This window comes from Protomyctophum bolini (assembly GCF_963924005.1).
Source record: "Protomyctophum bolini genome assembly, chromosome: 18".
In the NCBI taxonomy this organism is placed as follows: domain Eukaryota; kingdom Metazoa; phylum Chordata; class Actinopteri; order Myctophiformes; family Myctophidae; genus Protomyctophum; species Protomyctophum bolini.
Genome location: NC_137879.1, coordinates 23,258,748 through 23,280,605, shown reverse-complemented (window position 1 = coordinate 23,280,605; position 21,858 = coordinate 23,258,748). Strand labels below are relative to the sequence as shown.

At 47.3% G+C, this 21,858-nt stretch overlaps 1 protein-coding gene across 1 annotated transcript; it reads right to left on the bottom strand.

Annotated features, from left to right (window-relative positions):
* Nucleotides 1-435: 435 nt before the first annotated feature.
* On the bottom strand, nucleotides 436-20,809 carry prr12a (proline rich 12a). The gene is made up of 15 exons (XM_080789537.1): nucleotides 19,778-20,809; nucleotides 17,549-17,706; nucleotides 15,274-15,435; nucleotides 10,030-14,954; nucleotides 9,119-9,349; nucleotides 7,482-8,193; nucleotides 6,702-7,180; nucleotides 5,513-5,629; nucleotides 5,264-5,397; nucleotides 4,430-4,983; nucleotides 3,553-3,672; nucleotides 2,776-2,873; nucleotides 2,265-2,396; nucleotides 2,066-2,161; nucleotides 436-1,815 (listed from the first exon to the last, which is right to left on the bottom strand). Exons 1-15 carry the CDS (start codon nucleotides 19,858-19,860, stop codon nucleotides 1,681-1,683), a joined length of 8,136 nt encoding a protein of 2,711 aa, XP_080645663.1. The 5' UTR covers nucleotides 19,861-20,809; the 3' UTR covers nucleotides 436-1,680.
* Nucleotides 20,810-21,858: the final 1,049 nt, after the last annotated feature.

Genomic DNA, 21,858 nt, shown 5'->3' with positions numbered 1-21,858 from the left:
AACCCTGTGTGTAACTGCAGGTGACTGATCATCCATTCCATTTTACAGGGCAATGAATAGGGCAATAATAATATTGCATAAATGGACAATGTAAAGCAATTATTTGCACCTAGGTCCTAGGCTTACTGCACACTGCTGCGTTTTTCTGCCGGTTTTCCGAATAACTCGTCCAGTCCAAGGACCTTTACTGTGCTTTTCCACAATATTTGCTAGTGAAATGCTCTTATTTTGAAGTCCTCTGATCATTGGTTGGTTGCTTGATGAGCATAGGCTGACACTGAACAATCAAAAAAAGAAAACAAATCAAACTATGATTATAAAGGTATTTGTATAGTATACTATTTTTGACTGTTATACAGTTTTGTATAACTTTTTTCCGGAATAGTTGAGAGAAAACTGCAGATAGATGCATGCCACGACCAAACACAATTTGTTCTTTGCAGATTTTATTTGTTTCTCAAATACAGTAGTTAATGTACAGAAGAACAAAGAATTTTGTCAAGAACTGTACAATATTTACACAAAGACTTTCCTTTTTTCTTTCTTTTTTTTTTGGAAAATTAGATTGTTTCCAAAATAAGTCATAGTATGCACAAACATCAAAATGATAAAAATGAAATGACTATTTCCTCTTTAAATATTACTTATTTATACTCCATCCTGTGTGGGGAATGGATAGTTATTTATTTCTTTTTCTTTGCACCTGCATGGTTTTCATGACTGAACTGAAGCACTACAATGTTAAAAGTTTCAAATATACTTTCCCATTCTCTTCTTTTTACAGCCATACTGTATTTGATACTATATTTCTGTCTCAACTTCTGCTCTTTTGTATAGAAGAAAGGGGAAGACGGCTTGAATATGCGGATTACGATTGTATATTTAACCTGTGGAGAAAAGAAAAAAAATATTTAAAATGTTAGGGCAGCAAACCAGCGCTTTGTGAGAGTTTATGTTAAAAACCTCATATAAATAATAAAAATGTGTTTATATATTATCACATAGCTGCCCGGCGCTGCCCCTTATGTAGCATAGAATGAGCGCGAGCGTTAATTAACACATTTCAAGTTGCAATTTCTTTCCACCGACGTGTCCATGTTCACACTGCTCACAGCACACTCTACACGCAGTTTTTAAAAAGCATTCTCTCCCTCTTCCACTCTTTTCAAAAGCCAACCGCTAACGTTAAAGGTTTTTTCAAAAAAATAATTTATGTAAAAATTAAACAGTAATAGTTTCTCTTTAAACTATTGTCTTCTTGACACACAGTTACATGATGCCTGGCGACTCCTCTGTGACTTGGTGCTATAGCTCCTCCGTTGACCTTTCACCCTCATGTCTCTTCTTTGCACAATTGTCAAGTATCCTCTTGACCAGCTGTGGGTGACCCTTGAACCAGTGGGGGCCCCTCCCACGCTCAAAGTAAGACCTTTCTTTATCACAGTCATTGAGCAACAACAAAAAAAGAGAGGTCGGTGTCCAAGTTCACATGAATGGACCCCTTGTGTTCAATGAGGGCCCTGCAAATTCTTCCTCGGATCTGAAAGACTTCAAGGGGGTTCTGGGGGTGAGGGGGCTATACAGCAGGGTCCATCTATTCCTGCTTTCTTTCTGGTCTCTTTGCCCATTTATTTATTTTTATTTTCATAGCCTCTTCCTCTTTTTTCCTCCTTTCGTCCTTTATGCCTTGGTGCTGAACGTGAGCAGCTCGATGAAGGAGGCGAAGAGGCTGTCGAGCCAGCTCTGGTTGGCCATGCACTGCTGCACCACCTCCTCCTGACCGGGGTCCTCCGTAGCCTGCTCAATAGTGTTGGTCTGGACAATGGAAGAAAAAATGGTTAATTTCATGAATTCAGGCATGCATGAGTCCAGAACAAGAATTTGGATGATTTCAAAACTACTAAATACTTACACAGAAAAATCTGAGGCTACCCTCTCTCTCAGTTACAAATGCCTAAATTAATTTAAGGATTTTACTGTCTAGTCTATATAAGAGGTATTAAAGGTATTAAATTGTATATGATAAATATCAAAGCATAATCATGCTTGGGAGAGGGGAGCTTACCTCTTTTTTGCACTGTAAGAAGGTGTGGTATTTATAGTGATGCAGAGAGTGGTACAGACTGTAGATCCCATATGTGTCGGATGACAGCTTAAGGTCCTGAAAGCAGAGATTTTCACACATTCAAATCAAATCACACGGCTGTGAGCACTTTTAAATCATGCAGCACTGTGGCATGTGTGGCGCGTCATGACAGGCGTACCTGTGGTCTGGGAAGGGTTTTCTTCACTCTGTTGAGGGTCTTGCGGTTATACGCGTCCCCACTGAGCCGCACTCTCGCCACTCCTGTGTCCAGGCGATCTACCATGATCTGAGGGTAGGCATGCAGGACCTCCTGACAAAGAAAATAAGTCAGAGAGGAGTCAAATATCGGCACATGGTATATCATATCATATTATAGACAGACAGACAGACAGACAGACAGACAGACAGACAGACAGACAGACAGACAGACAGACAGACAGACAGACAGACAGACAGACAGACAGACAGACAGACAGATAGATAGATAGATAGATAGGTTTTAAACCTCTGTAAGATGTACCTTTGATGAAAAGAAAGTGCATTAACACAAAATCTAATTGTTACATGCATTATATAGTGAAAATTAGTATGTTAGAATAAGGGGATATATTTGTGTGCATGTAAACAGCCAAGAACAGCCCCAATGAAAGTGTAAATCAGACAGAAGTTGGATTTTTAGAGCAGATTACCTGGTGCTGTGAGCTCATGCTGATTCTCCTCAACAGCCTCCTCTTCTGTTCGCTGAGGATGCTGTCAATCTTCCTCATCGGGGGAAGGTACAGCTCATCTGAGAACCAATAGAGACAAAGTTAGACTTGTGAGTCATGGCTTCTACACCTGTCAGTACCAAAGCCAGAGGGCAGACTCAAACCAGTTCTTTCTGTGCTCCAGTGTATTAGCAGTGCTGCGCCGTGTCCTTCTACACCCTAGAACCTTGTCTGTCTGGTTTTCTGTGAGTGCCAACAACAGTATCAAAGACTTCTGGTCTTCAAATGAATCGTCCAAAATTCACATGGGACAATAATGACGGTGATTCTGTTTGGCAGGGCTATCAAGCACCATAAAACACCACTTGGTAATTGCTGGTTAGCGCTGTTGACTTACTTAGGCTCTCACAGGTGTTCAACATTACCTGGAAATGTCTGTGGAAAGCAAACCGTGGCAATGCCTCATGCCTCAGAGACAGCTGGCTCATCCATACTCCAGTCACGCACATTAGCTGCAGTATACTCTCTCACACATTTAACGATTTAGAACATCTCGCCAGTATTCAACTGGGAGCAGGCGCCCACTGGCAGCGCCTTCAGCTACTCATTCTGTCTTTGAAACACCCCTCCCCCACCAGCACGTCAAGAGCTTTCGAAATAAGGCTCAAATTGTCAAATATGTGATGAGCTCAGAACGCAGTGAGCGAACTTTTAGCAGGGATGGAGGTGTGTGTTTGAGTGTGTGTGAGAAACCCTCACCATCTGTATCCTCCAGAGCTTGAATCATGTCAGCGTCCAGGGCCGTGCTGACCAGCATCTCCACGTAACTCCTGAACATCTCCCTCATAGCGCGGTTGTTCACTCCACCTTTCACTGGCACTGTGTGCCAGACAGAAAGAGAAAGAAAGGATTTAAAGCCACCTTTATTTTCTTCCAGGTCCAGGAACACAAAATGGACAAATACAGTGAGTCAAGTTTACTGCGATCGTCTATTCTCAGTGAAGGGATATGGTGTACAGGGAAAAGGATGGGGCCTAGTATAGACCCCTGAGGGACTCCAGTCAACAAAGTATACAGGGTTTAAGACGTAAGTGCACATGTTTTGATGAATTGAATTACTGAATTGGCATTAGTGCAAAAGTGACCGATTATTAGCACCACTAACATGACCACGGAAACACTGTGGCATTATACACTATAGTATGGTTTCAAGCACATTCCTGTGTGTGGTTTGGTTAAAGTTACAGGGGAAACCATTGAATCAAATTAGCTGAAGGGGCGCGTTAAAACCACTGAATACCTCACTTCTGCCACCATTGGTGACCCACATACATCTTTATTTTTTGTTTCCTGCTCTCTACTGTCATCATCGCATCTATGTGCTGAGATTGCCAAAAAGTTGAAATAGCCTTTGAAATGATAAAACTCGCTGACTGTCATTGTATGCTAACTGATGCAATGTGGCTGCCTGGAGAAGCAACAACAGCTTGTTTATTATTGCCCGACTGAATGAGCAGCCAAATTGATGGTAATACTGTATGCAAACAAATTGACTTCCAACATCAACAGAGACAGAAACTAAAATGGCTGAATGATGGAGAAAAGCAGGTGGTCGGGAAACAAAATGGTGCCTCACTTTCGTCCTCGCTGGCCGCTTCCTCTGACGAATCAGAATCAGATGATGAAGCGACTTCCTTCAGCCACTTCTTCCTCTTCTTGGGCGGAGGTTCTGCCTTTACCTTGGCAGGCTTGGACTTGGGTGAACGTTCTACTTTCTCCCTCTTCTCCACCTTCCCCTTCCCTCGTTCTGCAGTGGCGGCGGCCCTTTTCTCCACCTTCTCCTGATGTGGTACTACTCTCTTCTCCTTCTCTCTTTCTCTCTCCCTCTCTTTCTCCTTCTCCTTGTCCTTCTCCCTCTCCCTCTCTTTCTCCTTCTCCTTCTCCTTCTCCCTCTCCCTCTCCTTCTCCTTTTCTCTCTCCTTCTCCTTCTCCTTCTCTTTCTCCTCCTTCTCTTTCTCCTTGGCTTTGGCCGCAGCAGCTACAGCTTCCTTCTTTTCCCGTTGCTCTCTTGCCCTTGTTCGTTCCCTCTGTTCGCGTTGGATGGGTGGAGTCACTCTCTCCTCTTTCTCCACCGATCGCGGGGCAACCTGGGGCGCAGGGGGCGAAGCCATTCGAGGAAGGGTCTGTCGTCTGTTGCAGTGGAGATAGGGAGTTGTGTCACGGGAGATGCAAACCACATTGGATGCAAACAGGTAGATACTGCAGACAAGTTTCACTGATGTCTACTTGCAAAGCTATCAATTTAATTTGTTAAAATAAAACACGAGGATTTCAATGCCTGTAATGCTGCTACCGGTATTGTACTGTATGTGACGATAAATAACCTTGAATCATGTATAATGTCCTATAATAAACATATGAGTTGTCCTCTAATAAACATAATAGCTAACAAATGCCAAACTGGACAAACCTGAGAGCAGGGGCAGTTTTGCGCCAGGGTCTTCTCGAGCAGACTCTGACATAGTCCTTCTTATTCACGTTCTCCAAGAATTTGACGTAGAGCCGTTGGTACCGCCTCTTGGCATCTCCAAAGTAACCAAGGTACTGAGGAAGAGAAGGGAGAGGTCCATTTAGTTGCTAAAAGGAAATCACATTTTAAATCTTTGCATATCTGCAGCGTTGACATTTGACAGATCATTTGATCCAAGAGTGCTCTTACATTGCTAGTGGCACAGAACTGTCTTTGCCCATCTTTGATCTCGGGGCTGAACTTCTGCAGCAGGGCTTTCTGCACCCTCCAAATAGGTGGTGGCTCACGACCCGTTTGCAGGGCCACCTACACACACACACACACACACACACACACACACACACACACACACACACACACACACACACACACACACACACACACACACACACACACACACACACACACACACACACACACACACACACACACACACACACACACACACACACACACACACACACACACACACACACACACACCAAGAGAGAGAGAAATGGGCGCGAATGAAAAGATCTATGTCAATTGGACATTGCACACAATGGTACACCAGTAAGACGACCTGAGGGCGAGAAGCGACCTCGCCCTAAAGGGTGACGGCAGACTGCTGGGCTGGCGCTTTGGCATGGGGGGGAAGATCAACATAATATGGAATGAATTCTGTACTGGCCATATATGGAGCGTGTCTTGAATGTATCAGGGTTTGATGAGGTCAGAACATAATGGAATGTCAGGTCAGCTCCATATATGGAGATCTAAGGGTGGCAGCGGGGGCAGTGTCTTCAGTGTACAGGGTTTGGTGAGGGCCCAGGTAGGGCCAAGCCTTAATTTTGAACGGACAGGTACAGTAGGTATCAGTCAAAAGGGAGACATCGAAGAGGAAGGATGGGTGGGGAAGGATCACCATATGGAATGTCAGAACAGGTCAGCTCTATATATAAAGATCTAAGGGTTTGAGGTCAGATGTAGAGTTGCTGGCTGGCTCTATATATGCAGATCTAGGTGATGTTCGAGTCTTCTCCATGTATGGCTATCCAGGGTTTGATGAGGTCAGTGCCGTGATCTTCATGTATGGAGAAGGGCATATATGGACACGTGATGTCACGATGTGTGATGTCACAAGGTGTGATGGACTGATAACCATATATGGACGCGTGACACGACTGACAAGATTTTTCAGGTTTTCATAGTAATCTGCGACCTACGGTCGAAATAACACATCAAGGATTATGCACCTGCGCCCTACAGATGAAATGTACACAATTGAACGCACAAATGAACACAGAATACCTTGAGAGTCCGGATGTCTTCCACATGCACCACAAACTACTACTACTAAATGAACACAGAATACTACTACTAAATGAACACAGAATACCTTGAGAGTCCGGATGTCTTCCACACGCACCACAAACTCGTCCCTCTCACGGAAGATGCCCTCGCCTCCGCTCTCACTCTCATCCTCCTCGCTCTCACCAACAATGGCAGCATCCTCCTGTTTCTCGGCCAGGTGCAGTGAGGTCTTGGAGGCTGGCCGCTCTTCTGGTGAGGCGGGGGCCTCCGGAGACGGCTGAGGGGACTCCTCCTGAGCGGAGTCGTCTGGGGATGGTGAGGAGGATGGTGGAGGAGGTGTTGCGGATGCGGGGATAGTGGCAGAGGGAGGTGGCGATGGGGGAGCAGAAGGGACTGGGCTAGGGGGCTGGGATTTTTCCTCCTGCTCCTCGGGTGGTGGAAGGGGTGAGGGGAGTGAGAGGGGAGGTAGAGGGGAGTGGGATGGCTCGGAGGATGAGGCAGGAGATGGAGGGACAGGGGGAGACTCTGAGTCTGCCGGTGCCAGGTCAGGTTCGGAGATCGAGGCTGGGAGGAAAAGAAGGGAAAGATTCACGTTAAACAATCGGACAAGTCCAGCTTGCAGTCAAATCAAAGGCACAAGACGTAATTCTTGATATACATTTTCAGCAGAGCACATAGGAGGGAAATAATTTTGTGGACCAAAAATACAGTAACAGCTCCAGCCTGAGGGAAAGAAAAATTCACTGTCATCAGCTGAGCTGTAAAAAATCAATTTAGAAAAATGGGGACAAGACAGGGAGAAGTGGGGCATGAGATGAAAGGAAACAACTTGGTCCTACCATGCCTGATGCTCAGTTCGTCTTACCTTCCAACTTGGCTGCACCCAAAGTCTCCAGCTGTGGCTCCTTCTCTTCCAACCTATCGCTCTCCTCATCTTCACTTTCCATCGGCCTCTCCTCATTCTCATCCTCGTCGTTCTCCTCTGTCTCGCCGTCTTCACGTTGGAGCACGGCGGGTTCATTTGACTGCGCCTGGACATGAGGGCTGTGCACTGTGGGCTGGGGGCTGAGAGTGGGGGGTTGCAGAGTGGGAGTGAGCGGATCAGGGCTGGGCTGAGAATGGGAATGAGGCTGGGAATGCGGCTGTGGCGGTGAAGGAGGCAGAGGGGTCTGGAGGTTGGAGCCCAGCTGGGGAGTGTCGTAGAGGGCCGATATGGCTGACGAGATGCTTTTCTGGAGGTCCTGATTCTTTCCAACCGAGTCCTCCTCGTCGGAAGAGAACGAGGGCAGGGTCTCCAGATTCCGTTTAAGCTCATCCTCCAGCCTCTTGGGGCTGTGGCAGCCGCCTAGGGCCAGCCCCCCATTACCTTCTCCCTCCCCAAATGGAGGTGGGGGTGGTGGAGGAGGATGGGCAGGAGATAATGGACGGAGACCCCCTGACTTACAGAGAGAGGCTTCACCATTGCCAGGTTCCATTCCTGGTGGGATGTCCAAGTCTGGACCTTTCTTTCCTGTCTTGAGAAAGTCCAGAAATGAGGCCATGAAACCAGCTTTGGACTCTGAGTCCCTCTCTTCACCCTGGTGGGATTCAAAGGTGAGAGGTCAATAAACAGGTGGAGATGGCAGTTTTGTCAAAGTAAGTAGTAGTTTTCTGTGTATTTTATTATTGGCTGGCACCGGGGGGTCTCGGATAGATCTAGTGACTTAGTCCCACCCACAAAGGCACCGACTGACGTTGGTTCTTTCTCCGACCTGGAACAAGCCACTGATGGGTGCAACACAAAACCTCTCAACCAAATTTTAAAAGTGGGTGAGATTAAAATAATTTGTTTTTTCTCTTCTCTCTGGGTTATGAGGCCTGGAGCCAGGCAACATGTCCAAATCCTAGTAAATGGTGCATTTAGTACAGACTGACTTATACCAAATAATAATGTAAATGAGTGTATGGTAACAAGAATTCTTTAAAAAAATGTTGATTGTGTATGTCTTGTTAAATATAAGTTGAGTGATGGTCATATGATGAAGTACATAATCGTAAATTCAAAGTTTTAGATATGCTCTCTTGCCTTACATAATACGTGGAAGATTTGTCCTTAACCACAACCTACTTACCAGCCAACAGTGTCTCTTGAGACACTGTTGGCTCGCGTGGTTTTCAAATGCTTCTGCCGAACAGTGCTGAAAATGCCAAGATGTCTGGCTTCCCCTACTGCAGTTTTTGTTTTGCAGTCGCGTAAATACATCCTACGGTCTAATGTCTATGTTTTGCTGCTTAGCAGAAATGGAAATTCCACAATATATTAGAGAGTATTTTAAAATATATCGTGACTTTCAGAAGGGGTAGTTACAGAGATTGTGGAAGATGTTCTACAATAGCCGTCTACAAGCTACAAGTTGGGAGCTTGTGGATCAGCAATTTTGTTTTTAATTTGATCCTGAAAAGTAAGAGTTTTGGACATACAGTATGTCGGTGTTCCACCCGACAGAGTGCTTGAGCCCTTACCCTTTCCTCCAACCCCTCTCCATCCATTCCATCACTGCACATCTGGTTCTTCTGCTTGTCCTTCTCCTGGTTCCTGCTGCCCTCTGTGCTGCAGGGAGGTCCAGGGCTCAGACCGAGGGAGGGGGCCGAGCCCACAGAGCCGTCCGAAAGTGCAGGGTCCGTGCCGGACAGAGAGTCTGTCCTCAGTAAAGCATCCGAGGTGGAGGACAGGGTACCGATTGGCAGCTTGATCTAGAAAGATGATAGAAGGGAGCAAATAAAATGTATTTAATATCAGTATGTTTACCACATTGAACAGTGCTCCACTCACTCACGTTAATTAACTGCTAAGGTAAACTGTGACCTTCCTACACACTACCCTCCAAAAATCAACCTTAGAAGAGAAAGGGAAAAAAGGAGGGCTTTGCTCTTTCTACTACCATTTTAACCCCCTTATGGCCACCCTAATTAACATTGGATTGTGCCTTCTACCTGCACTATTCATATTTTTAATTCATCATTTTAATGCCAATATAAATATCTGTGATATACACACTATATCTCATTTTCACAGGACAAGACTATAGTATTAGACACTGAGTCCTGATGGTGGCGGTAACTTCACCATTATGCCGATTTTGACCGATTAGAGCGAATCTGGCGATGTCCTTTCCGGTTAAACGGATCACAACATCCACAATATATTACGCAGCTATGCACATAAAGACAGCGCGTGTGCGTGCGAGAGCGTGCACGCGAGGATTTCGGACGGTTTTAGGTAGATTACATCGGCCGTTAGCCAAACTAGCCAAAAGTTGCTACAGTTTGCTACATTAAGCCCCCGATTATAGAGGATAAAACAATTATGTAATTTACGTCAAGGGCCATAAGAGGGTTTAGGGAGGGGTTCTTGGCCTACTGGCAGTGCTCACCTTCAAAGGTGGAATGGGTTCATGGTGCTGCTGCTGGGCCTGGTGGTGAAGCGGCTGCTGATGGAGTTGATGGGGGTGCATCTGGTCTTCCTTCCCGCCCATTTCCATGTACATGTCCTCTCTCTTCCCTCCTCTCCCACGGCCACCACGGCCTCTGCCTCTACCTCGCCCTTCCACGATGAACCCTGCTCCGCCTCCTGCGGCCGCTCCGCCCATCTCCCCCATCATTCCCCGAGGGCTATAAGGCTCTGGCAGAGGGCGGATGCGAGGCCTGCCTCTGGGTCTTGGGGGTCCCTCCCTTTTGGGCTTAGTAGGCTTTCGACCCCTCTTCTTGGGGCCATCGTGGGACAGCAGAGGTGGCGGGCCAAGGGAGGAGTAGCCGGAGGAGTGGTAAAAGTCAAGGTCGCTCATTAAGGGGCTAAGAGACCCACTTCCACTTCCCGCCCCACCTCCCTTCCTGCAGCTGGACACCAAGTCTGGCAGAAGGTCAGGGAGTCGCCGGCTGTTCAGGCGGATGTCAGCTGGCTGGTCGGCTTTGTCCTCGTCGTCTTCAAACTCGTACTCTTGGGCGTAACTCTTCTTGGGCAGCGTGTTGGGGTCCCGCCGCTCCTTTAAGAGATGGTAAGAACTTGACTTAAGGAGCTTCTTGGGACGTGAGGAGCAGAAAATGGGAGATTGCAGACCTCCAGAGCTGGTTCCTGTCCCAGTTGCTCCAGGCCCGGAGGGCGGTTTCCCCACAGAGTTGGTGGAACCAGTACTGGTGGATCCCATGCCCATCCCCGGGGCCTGAGACTGAATCAGACCAAGCTGTTCGGTGTTGACGGTGGAAGGGAGCTCATGGGACTTCAGTGAGTCCAGATCCAAAGTCATCGTGTTATTGTTGGACTCTTCCAGGCCATGACAGTACTGGCTATAGTCCTGCTCCCCGCCATGGTGACTCATGATGTCATAGCCAGCTCCAGCACCTGTGCCCGACCCACCTCCACTCTGCCCCGCCTTCATAGACTCTAATCCCTCTTGACCAGACTGGCTTTGGTTCATCTCCTCCTGCCCTGGCCCTGTGCCTCCAGAACAACTGGACTTGTAGTCGTCTGCACAGAACATGTCCTCCATTCCTGGAAAGAAGGAGCGGTCCTCATCCTGAAGGAGGGAGTCGGGGAAGCAGATAGAAGTCAGCGGGACAAAGCGGTTGCTCTGTTGGTTCTGGCTCGTCTTCTCCACGGGACTGACTGAGTCGAACTGGTGTTCTGAACGCTGCTGATCCATCTGAGCCTGCTGGGGAGTGAGCTGGGATGTGAGGGGCTGCTGAGGGTCAGGCTGAGGCTGGGAGTGGGCCGAGGCAGGGGGCATGTGGTGAGCGTGCTGAGGCTGCTGCTGCTGGGAGTGAGAGTGGTGGGGATGGGTTTGTTGGTGGTGCGAGTTGGGGTGCTGCTGCTGTTGTTGCTGCTGATGGTGCGGTGGCAGGTGGTGCATGTGAGATGGAGTGGACAAACCCAGGTCGGGCTCAGAGAGGAAGGAGTGGAGCTCGGATGCAGAGTGCTGTTGCGAGTGGTGGGTTTGCTGCGTTTGGTGGTGCGACTGGTGTTGCCTTTGCTGCTGCTGTTCTTGCTGTTGCCTGTGGCGCTCTGCACTTCCCCCACTGCTCCCTCCACCTCGCCTCTCCTCTGCGACCCCCGCATCCGTGTTAGAGGTCTGTGAGAGCGAACGCTCCAGCATGTCCAAGGAAGAGACCACTGAACTCTGCTTGGCCTGGGTCTGGTCGTGCTGCTGCTGCGAGCCATGGCTGTAGTGAGCTGCCGCCACCTCCAGGGCCTGGGATTGAAGTTGGAGCTGGAGCTGGGTGGCCTGGGATTGAGGCTGGGCCTGGTGTTTGCTTGAGCCCATTCGCCCATCAGTACCTTCCATGACTGCCTGCTGTTGACTAATAGAATGCTGCTGCTGCGATTGTGGGTGAGAGTCCATCTTGTGGTGCTGCTGATGCTGGGAATGAGTGTCCATTTTGTGGTGCTGCTGATGTTGCTGTTGGTGGGAGTCCATTTTCTGGTGTTGTTGTTGGTGTTGTTGTTGTTGGTGGGAGTCCATTTTGTGATGCTGCTGTGGATGTTGTTGGTGGGAGTCAATTTTGTGGTGCTGTTGATGTTGTTGGTGCGAGTCCATCTTGTGATGCTGCTGATGTTGACGATGGGAGTCCAGTTTGTGGAGCTGTTGATGTTGTTGTTGTTGTTGGTGGTGCGAGTCTATTTTGTGGTGTTGCTGTTGCTGATGCTGCTGATGGGAGTCCAACTTATGGTGCTGCTGTTGATGCTGTTGGTGAGAGTCCAACTTGTGGTGCTGCTCATCCATCTTGTTCCGGGTGGTGTGGGACAGCACTGACTGGAGCAGGTGCGGGGGCTGGCGGGCCTGATCAGTGGGGGAGTCCATAAGTGAAGCAGCAGCTTGGGACTGGGGATGCTGCTGTGGGGCTTCCGGAGTTTTGCGGGGGTACGGTATTTCGGCGCGTTCTTGAGGCTTCTTTTGTAGCTCCAATTGGCCATGGGACTGCATTTGTGAGTGCGAGGACACATGCTGACTGTGAGAGGAGTGCTGGGGAGTGAGGGAGTGCTGGGAGTATGGGTCACCCCGTCCATAGTGGACTACTGAACCCAGGTTGTCATGGTCATGGTCATGGTGATGGAGGTGGGGATGCGCTTGTTCAGCACTGCCTCTCCCCCCACTACTCCTACTGCTTCCAACAGATCTATCATTCCTTTGTTGTTGTTGATGGTGATGTTGTTGTTGATGTTGTTTCTTCAGAGACATCTCCAGCTGGTTTTCCAAGCCAGAGATGGTCCCTCCAGATGCAGCACTAGCAACTCCAGCGCTGGAGGTGGCACTGTGTGTACGGATGACACTCTGAAGGTGGTACCTCTCCTCAGAACTCTTGCCCATATCATAAGAGAGGCCTTTGCCTGCATCAGTGTTTGACGCCACAGATTGGGGCTGAGCCTGCTGCTGTTGAGATGTCTGTTGTGATTGTTGTTGTTGGGGGTGGTGATGGGCCGACTGGGGAGTAGGACTGTCCTGCGCTTGAAGAAGGTGCTGGATCAAGAAATCATCGTCGTCGTCTACTTCCTCTTGGGACCTCTGAGTGCCCACTCCTAGCATGGAAGTGTCAGACTTGGATTTGGACGAGGTAGGGTGATAGGACTGGGGCTGGGAGCTGGGGCCTCTGGTGTCAGGGTAGCCCTGCGGGGAGGCCAAGAAGGTAGGGGAGAGAACTGAGGATATGTACTTGTTGGAGCCAGCACCTCCTGGAGACTGAGTAGGGCAGGCAGGCACTGGGGAATGCAACCCTGGGCGGATGATACCAGAGTTTCCAGATGGGGAGGGACTAGAATCTGGGATGTGATAAGAACTGCCTCCACCCCCTCCCCCACCTCTCTCATTGGCCATGCTACTCCCAGCTCCTCCACCTGACCCAGAGTTCCCACCTGCTGTGTTATTGCTGCTTCCCCCGCCAGATGCTCCACTGCCTGACGAGCCACTTGACCTTAGAAGAGCAGGGGAGTGGCCTGGGGCTCCATAACCTAGTGATGGGCTTCCAGCTCCACCTAGGGAAGAGGGAAGCGAACCATAGGCAGAGTCTGCCCCATACACATCAGTGGAGTACGACTGGCTTCTGCCTCCAAGACTCCCATAGCCTTTCCCTCCAGCACCCGAGCTCAGGTCCTGGGCTTGAGGAGAGCTGAAGCCTCCATAGGACTGGGGCAGATGAGACGTAGGGGGCTGGTTGGGGGAGTATGACTGGTTCTGCTGCTGTTGAGGAGGAGTCTGACCAGTGAGGGCGGTGGGTGTCTTCACTGGGGGCACAGGAGAACCATAGCCTGAAAGGCAGGCCTTGGAGAGAGGCTGTGGTGCAGAGGTGGAGGAGGTAGGTGGGGGCTGCTGTTGCTGGGAGGCAGGCGGAGGTGGAGCAGGCTGAGGGGGGGGCTGCTGTCTGGAGGGTGCCGCGCTAGAACTGGAGGTAGGAATGGAGTTGGAGGGGTGAGGGCCTGTGGCAGCAGAAGTAGAAGAGGAGGAAGAGGAGGTAGAGGAGGCAGAAGGGGGCGTGTGCGGAGTTCTAGAGGAGGATGCAGAGCTGGCGGAGGAATAGCCGCTGCTGGAGCTGCTCTTTGTACCTTTTCCAGCTGACGAAGATGAGGAAGAGGAGGAGGAGGAGGAATACGGGGGCTGGATGATGGGCCGGTACTGCTCAGTGCGAGAGGCAGCCTTGAGATCAGAGGAGGGGCTCTGGTCCCCCAGTGGGCTGCAGGAAAGGCCAGCATGCCTATGGTGGCTGGCTATCTGCTGATACCCTGCCCCTCCGCAACTGAGATAGTGCTGGAGGGAGTGGGCAGCAGAGGAGGACAGCTGCGACTGGGACGGTGTGGGCCGCTGGTAGTGCTTAATAACACTGTCCTGTCGGGGAACGGCTCGCTCCTGGGCTGAGCTGGACTGGGTCTGTGACTGGGGCTGGGCTGAGGAGAAGACTGAGGCGTTGTACAACTGGGATGACTGATCCTGCAACTGTGAGGACAGCAGGTTAAACTGGTGTGACTGCAGGTGTCTGGCTGAGGACGCCTGGGCAGAGGTGGCACCTGTGGGATCCTGGCCACCTCTATAGGCGGCTGCGGCAGCGCCTTGCGAGGACAGGAGTCTGTCGAAGCCCAGGCTGGATTGGGAGGGGGCCTTGATGTGCAGCAGGGGGTCGTGGGGGGAGAGCAACCCGTTGGAAGTGGGGCTGAATGTGGGTGTGTCCTGCAGGGAAAGGGAGCCAGTGGGGAAGGACCGACTGGAGAATGAAGCTGGATGCTGATAGGCTGAGAGAGCTGAGGAAGAGGGGAAGGAACCAGAGCCAGGGAGAGCTCCAGAGATGAAGAGCTCAGCAGGAGCAGGAGTGTGCATCGCTGTTAGGAAAAAAGACAAATGGTAAAATTACTGAAATCCGTCAATCTGATTCAATTGAAAAACACTGACAATCACAGCAAAGTAAGAAACGATAGCCTACAATATTAATATGCTCCTAAATCAATGTTAAATAAGGGGGAGGGATTACAAAATGTTAACATCAAAAGCATTATTTCCACATTCTAAAAAACAATTATCAAAACCAGTAGGATAATAATACAGCCAAACATGAGCAGGACGGCTGCTCTGTAAATGTCATATTGACTGTGGGGCCTGCTTAAATGTCAACACATGAGGAAAGACTCATCACAGCCCCACCTGTCTGCCAGGATGGTGTGCGGAACTGGGAAAGAAGGGAGGAGGCAGAGGGTGGAGGCTGGGGACCCCGGGACTCCAGGGCCGAAATCAAGTTCATGACGGAAGCATCAGGACCAGATGGGCTGGCGTGGTGCAATCCCGTGTCAAAGAGACCCGAAAGACCTGATGGAAGCAGAGACAGCATTGTGAAACAAACTGATTGAAAGAATATGACATACAGTAGATAGAAGTTTTATTTTTAGTAGCCAATTATTTAACCTATTATTTCCTCACAATTTAGTAATTGTGCCTATTAAAAGTCCCAACACATTTGTGTTGCCACTGCAATTGGTTTAAAAGAATGAAATAATGAAGCAGTGGCGGATTAAACAATCTGGGGGCTCCCAGGAAAGCTGAAGCAGGGGGCTCCTCCCATGGGCAGGGGGCTCCTCCCGTGGGCAGGGGGCTCCTCCCGTGGGCAGGGGGCAGATGGACGGTGGGGGACGGGTGGGCGTCGGGCTACCCCTGCCTCAGGGCTCCACGCAATTGTGTGGTCTGCATGCATAGTGCAATGAACTGGAATGAAGGCCAACTGTGCCCGAAACGTCATCAGGTGACCACCTGATGAAGGCCAAATGCCGTAACGTCATGTACCCTGTCGTGTCTGCATTTTTAAGTAAACAAAAAACTGAGGAGCAAAACTGTTGTGCTGACTTATATTCTTTTAACTCTGTAGGTAGGTAGCAGGTGCCAGCCGAATTTGCAACATGAGCAGCAAAGAAGAGGAGGCCTTGTTGTTTTGGCTGAAAGTTTAACTACTCAAGCCCCAGAGCCCCCGGCTCTGTGGAGGCCCAACGAGGCCTACTCGCGATGGGATCAGTTTTTTGATTAACGGGAGGTTGAATTAATATTTTATTAGGTGCTGATCATGCCTATTTCATCTCATTATGAGCCATAATGTAAAAAAAACGGCGTGCACCTGCGTGCACGCAGGGATTTTGGCTGTTTCTTACGTGGACGCTAGCAAAAAAAAATGTTCACTCGATTAATGCCAATTAATCAAACCTCGTTCTCTCGGGCATGGCTACCAGGACAACGGTAGATTAATCGTATTATCTCGGGCATGGCGTTGACTGTTATTTTGTGTCCAGCAAAAGACCAGCAAAGAACTGGATGTGCACAACCCATTGTTTTGAACTAGCCACTGCTATTGGTACCATACTGGCTACCTGCCTGTGAAGAGGATGAAGCTCTCACGGTGCTCTGCCAAAGCACATGTACTGATGGCAGATTCGAGCCTCTAGACCAGGGGGTCTCAGCCTGTTGACCCGCAAAAATATATCTTTGGCCACGTCTTGCGGAGCAACTTCGAGCGGCAGGTGGTCCTCACTTTGAGTTCGCTCTAATCCTTTTATAAACCCGCTCCCACTGTGTTAAAATCACGCAAAGTCACATACTGAGGTGCTGTCTTCTCCTCTAAAGACATGCTGTCTTCTCAAAACATATTCGCTATTGTGCTTCTACTGAATTAGGCCTATTTAACTGGGTAAAGAAAAGTTGCGAACGGGAGCCTACCTATGTTCCCCACCATGCAAAAAAGGTTATTTGTTCCCCACTTAGAATAAATCTAAACCTAACCAGAAACCTTTAGTAATTCTAGTAAGACAAAGTATTTTAGCAACTTCAAAGTCTTAGTGTTACTTTTAGTAGCAAATTCTGATTTAAGCTTAGTCTTTGAACAATTCATTGAACTTTAGGCCTGCCTAGGCTACTTAAACTATCTAGTCTTAGCCAACTAAAACTTAACACTGGCATAAGATAAACTAAAACATAATTCAAAGATGGCAAAAACAAACATTCTTTGTTTTGTACTTATACATAGAATTGTATAGTACAAAACACTGAAGTCCTTAAACCAGAAACCTAACGCTAACCCTAAGGTAAGTGGGGAACATAGAACCTGGGGAACATAGGGATGACCCCTTGCAAACCCCTGCTCTACACTAGTGGTGGACAGGTACTTGACCCCTGTGCCACCCGAGCACCCCCAGATATAGATTTGACATTGTTGCAAATATAGTAATCTCGCAAAATCTCAACAGAAAGGAAACCATAAGTGAATGCATGGATGGTTTGTTAAAAATAATAAAATAATAAAATGTCCAAATAATTACCAAAGATGAAGCATTTTACGGTGACTATATTGTACCCAGGCAAGTTCAACCACAAACAATAATGGTTCATGACTGGGGCCCCTTGTTGTAGTACCAGGGATGGTATATGACATTTAGCTCACCCAAACTCCGTCCAGCTGCTCCCCAAGCTCCGCCTTGACCAGAGGTCCCTGGGTGGTGATTGGTGGCATAGCCCTGCAGAGGATGTGGGGTGGCGTAGGCTTGTCTGTGAAGGAGCTCTGATTCAGGGTGGGATGATCTGGAGCTCCCATACACAAGACTAGGGAGAGAGACGTCGGGAGGAAGGGGAAATGTGTGGAGGGTCATTAATCAATTCATTTCTGGGTTAATTTACACACGCCCCTCCCCCAAAAGGTGACCATTGGAGGAAAAAAAGTCCTGTGCCTGTCCTCATTAGCAAAATGTCAAACTAATTTGTCAGCTAAATTATATAAAAAATTAAATAAATCCACACAGATTTAGATTGTAATTATGACTTTTAAAGTCAATGTTATCTATCAGTCTGGTTATCATCTGAGACAACTGATCACAAAACATGCAGCCTAGCGGGCCTAACTGAGAAAGAAAATCCAATGCCTAACCAGTCTGTGGCAGATTAAAAACAAATAATTTATTAAATTCTGAGCTTCATGGGATTATATGCCCTAATTAAAGGATGGAATGCAGATTATGTTCAAATGTATTCATCTGAAGTATATAGGCTATAACTCAACATGAGTCAGTGGCATACATTACAAAAGTGATATTTTTTTTTATATTACAGCATCTCAAATTGTCATAATAAACAGCAGCATTTGTCATCTTTCCATATTGCGGAAAAATATTTATCCATTATTATTTTCACATTGAGCGTGTTGGCCAAACCCAAACCTAGTAATAACCTATCAATAAACTAGCACAAACCCTGGGATAAAGATAGAAAGGATGGATATGTGACGACACAAACAAATCGGAAGTGTTTGTAGTCCCCAATAAAAACGACCACAAGTGTCATTTGACAGTTTTTTTTCTTCTAAACGAGGACGCAAGTAAACGCTATATCTGTACTGCCAAGGGGAGGCTAGTATAGTGCGTCTAATATAAGTTTAATTGGTCTTAATTAACGTGTCAACGGCGTAGTTTTAAAACCGAAGCACTTCCGCTAGGTGACGCTTAGTTGTGACATCATTGTCTAATCTTTGGTGTATTTATATAGGACCTACCACCGCCATAGCAGCAAGGCGTAGCAGACTGACTAGGCCCTGATTCACAGACCAGTCTTCTGCGTTTAAATAAACCACATGTGACCTATGTGCAGTAGTCAATTAACAACTAAAATATCAGGGACACATTAAGTAGAGTGTGCGTGCCCATCTACTCTGGTAGTTATTTCACATGCCTACATTGCCTGTATACTAGGCCTGCATTTAAACAACGCTAGCTTGCAAGCTAAGCTAAAAGACCAGACTAGCAAGTACCTTGTGATTATAACCCAGTTAAATTCTGATCATGTCAGATTTTGATCACACTGATCATTTGACCCTTCTTTTTTTTGTCTGGGCCAGACAGGCTATATAGCATCAATCACCAAGTGCAATTCAAATTAAAACGTATCGCAATTCAATTATGCAAATAAAAAAACAAAATGTAACCCCAAAGATGAGGACCAATAATATGGAGAAGAACACGCTTGGGGGAGGAAAGAAACAACACATTTTGCGTTGCAAATTTCTAGTATGACGTCTTACAAATGTTATAACAACATCCTGGTGCCTGCTACAATGTAGCCTGTTGGTTGTTGTTAATGTGTCACAGGATGGATTGCAGTGTGTGTGTGTGTGTGTGTGTGTGTGTGTGTGTGTGTGTGTGCTGCGTCTGCACTCCAGCATTTCCTTTCAGTCACATCTATCAATGAATTTATCACCGTCCGTGACAAGGCCACGGAACAATAATTCCCACAGAAGCATTTCTGTGGAGTGTGGACAGACATATGCCCCCATTCCCCCCGTCCCCCCCCTCCCCTTGTTTCCATCATTAAGGCCACCTAAAATCCCATAGGGTCTGTCTGTCAATCACATTCAATTCATTTTCAACATTCCCCTTTACCTTTCTCCACCCCGCCCACCCCCACACACTCACTACACTGCCTGATCACTGTTTATAACAATATTACTATGCAATAATTTGGATGACAATGCAATACATCCACTGGCATGGAGCGAAAACCAACCATTTCCACACAATGACAATGTGTTTGCGTGGGTGCACGCCGTGCATTTTGCAGAGTATTTGGAGATGCAACGAAAAAAAGAAGAAGAAAAAAAAGCACATTGTGTGAATCGGATGCATACCTTGCTTTTGCCGATCTCTCGTAACTCCATCCAGCTCCTGCGCCCAAATCGCCGAATCCTGTTCCCGGGTAATTTCTATCCATTTATGTTGATGTATGTAAAAGAGGACGAAAGCAACGAGGAGTCGGAATCCCAACCGATTATGGGGGGGGAAAAACCTGTCTCCCCCCGCTCTCGATTTTCGGCTATTTTCCCGGTTTCATACGCAAGTCGTCAGGAGTGGAAAACAGCATATTGAAAGAGAAATGGAGGGGAGGAGAAAGCTAGATGGAAAAGAGGGGGGTCTACGGGGTATTCTCCAACCAACCTCCAAAAAAAATCACTCTTTCTTTCGCCTTTGCTATACTTTCCCCGTCTATCATTTCCACAAATGCAAATGTGTCCCAAAACCACGCACACTCATCGTGATGAAGATGCCACGGATTTGGCTGATAAACATTTGATCGAATGCGTCCTTTTCTATGCCTCTCTCCTCCCCTTTCTTCAAGCTAGTTTTGCTACAGTGCTAGTAGCGCGGTCGGAAAGATTGCAATCTCTAGGCCACGTTGGTTGATAATCCTTCTCTATAGATGAGCAAAAAATCCCCCAGATCATAATTCTTTTGCATGCAAAATCGTACCCCCCCGCCCCCCAAAATGTTGTTGGCTAGCAGATGCTAGCTGGCCCTGTCGACGCATCAAAATAAAACAGGGCTGCTATTTTTCCTCTCTCTCTCTCCACGTATTTCTGCTTTCTGCCATTCATCAAGTACAGCGACGAGTTTGCCGATATATAGATTAGCGCGGTCGCAGTCGAAGCGAACGCAGACGTGTATAAGAAAGTAGGCCTCGTTTTATATATTTTTAGTCATTTTCCTCTGAAGACGCCATTTTTGAAGGCGGCTAACTGCTTGGCTCTCCGTTCTCCCTCTCCCCTCACTCACATCGCTGAAACACACGCACACACTGTCTGTCTGCTTGACCTCCATTCACCGGTCCTCCAGTCTGCCACTAGTAGACCTACAGCAGCTTAATGCTATTTGGGTTCTGTTTAACAACTAGCACAACATATACCGTATATAAACTAATAAGAGGTACTTGCTTTAATAGTTTGATGCATTTTATAAACTGTTTTATAAGTGGGTCTATTTTCAACGATGCTGCAGGACAGTGTGAGTGGGGGTGTTTGACAAAATTGACAGTTGAGTAGGCTAGATACAAATCAGATTTCATGCATTCATCTGACACTGTTTTACACATTTAAATTGTTCTCCAAAGCAGCTTCAATTTATTCCATTATTTTAAAATAAAATATGTTATTGTTATTGTTATTATTGACACTTGTAGCCAGGCCTATAATAATACAGTTATGCACCACACAGGCTACAAGGACGAACTGTGCTACACTGTACTATATTCTTATTCTATATGCATTTTATTTTTAAATTTAGCACTCCATCTTGTACATTGAAATTGTGCCCAGTGTAGTGGAATTTAACCATGTTTCTTAAAATGGTGTTTTGACATTTAGTCTGGCTAGGACCTTTCAGGGGCAGATTGGGGATTGGTGTTTTGTTTTACTGTAAAGTGGGGTTCAGGGACCCCCAGGGTTCCTTAAGGGGACTCCATGCATGGTCTCCTGCAGCAAAATGTGTTAACATAGCATCAAAATATAAAAGTATAACCACTTTAGACCCATAATGCTTTGGAAAATAACAGATCTGCAAGCTCACAACGCGTTGTGATGCATCATGATGTGAGCTGCATCTGCTTAAAAAAAACACACACAAAAAACATTAAGAAATGTTAGAATTTTAGTTTATAACAACACAAATATTTTATGGGGGACACTAGCGGGCACAACATATTTTCAGATAGGAGTCACGGCCAAATACAGAGACTATTCATTTGGGGGTCTTAGGTATTTGACATGAAAAAGTTTGCTTGGTGCTACAGAGCACCAAGACCCTATCCTAGTCCTAACATGGGCCTACATACATTAATAATCAGTGCATATGGGGGAGGGGGGTGCTTTTGATTTTAGTTAAGAAATATACACACAGATTGTTTTTCTCTCTGTGTTGAGTTATACACGGTGAGTTA

What these genes read in the sequence shown, in the direction of transcription:
- prr12a (XM_080789537.1), bottom strand. Translation starts at nt 19,860, where the DNA reads ATGGATAGAAATTACCCGGGAACAGGATTCGGCGATTTGGGCGCAGGA. An exon ending in AACCCATTCCACCTTTGAAG is followed by an intron (nt 9,350 to 10,029) that starts GTGAGCACTGCC and finishes TCATCTTTCTAG; the next exon opens with ATCAAGCTGCCAATCGGTAC. An exon ending in AAGACATCCGGACTCTCAAG is followed by an intron (nt 5,630 to 6,701) that starts GTATTCTGTGTT and finishes GTGTGTGTGTAG; the next exon opens with GTGGCCCTGCAAACGGGTCG.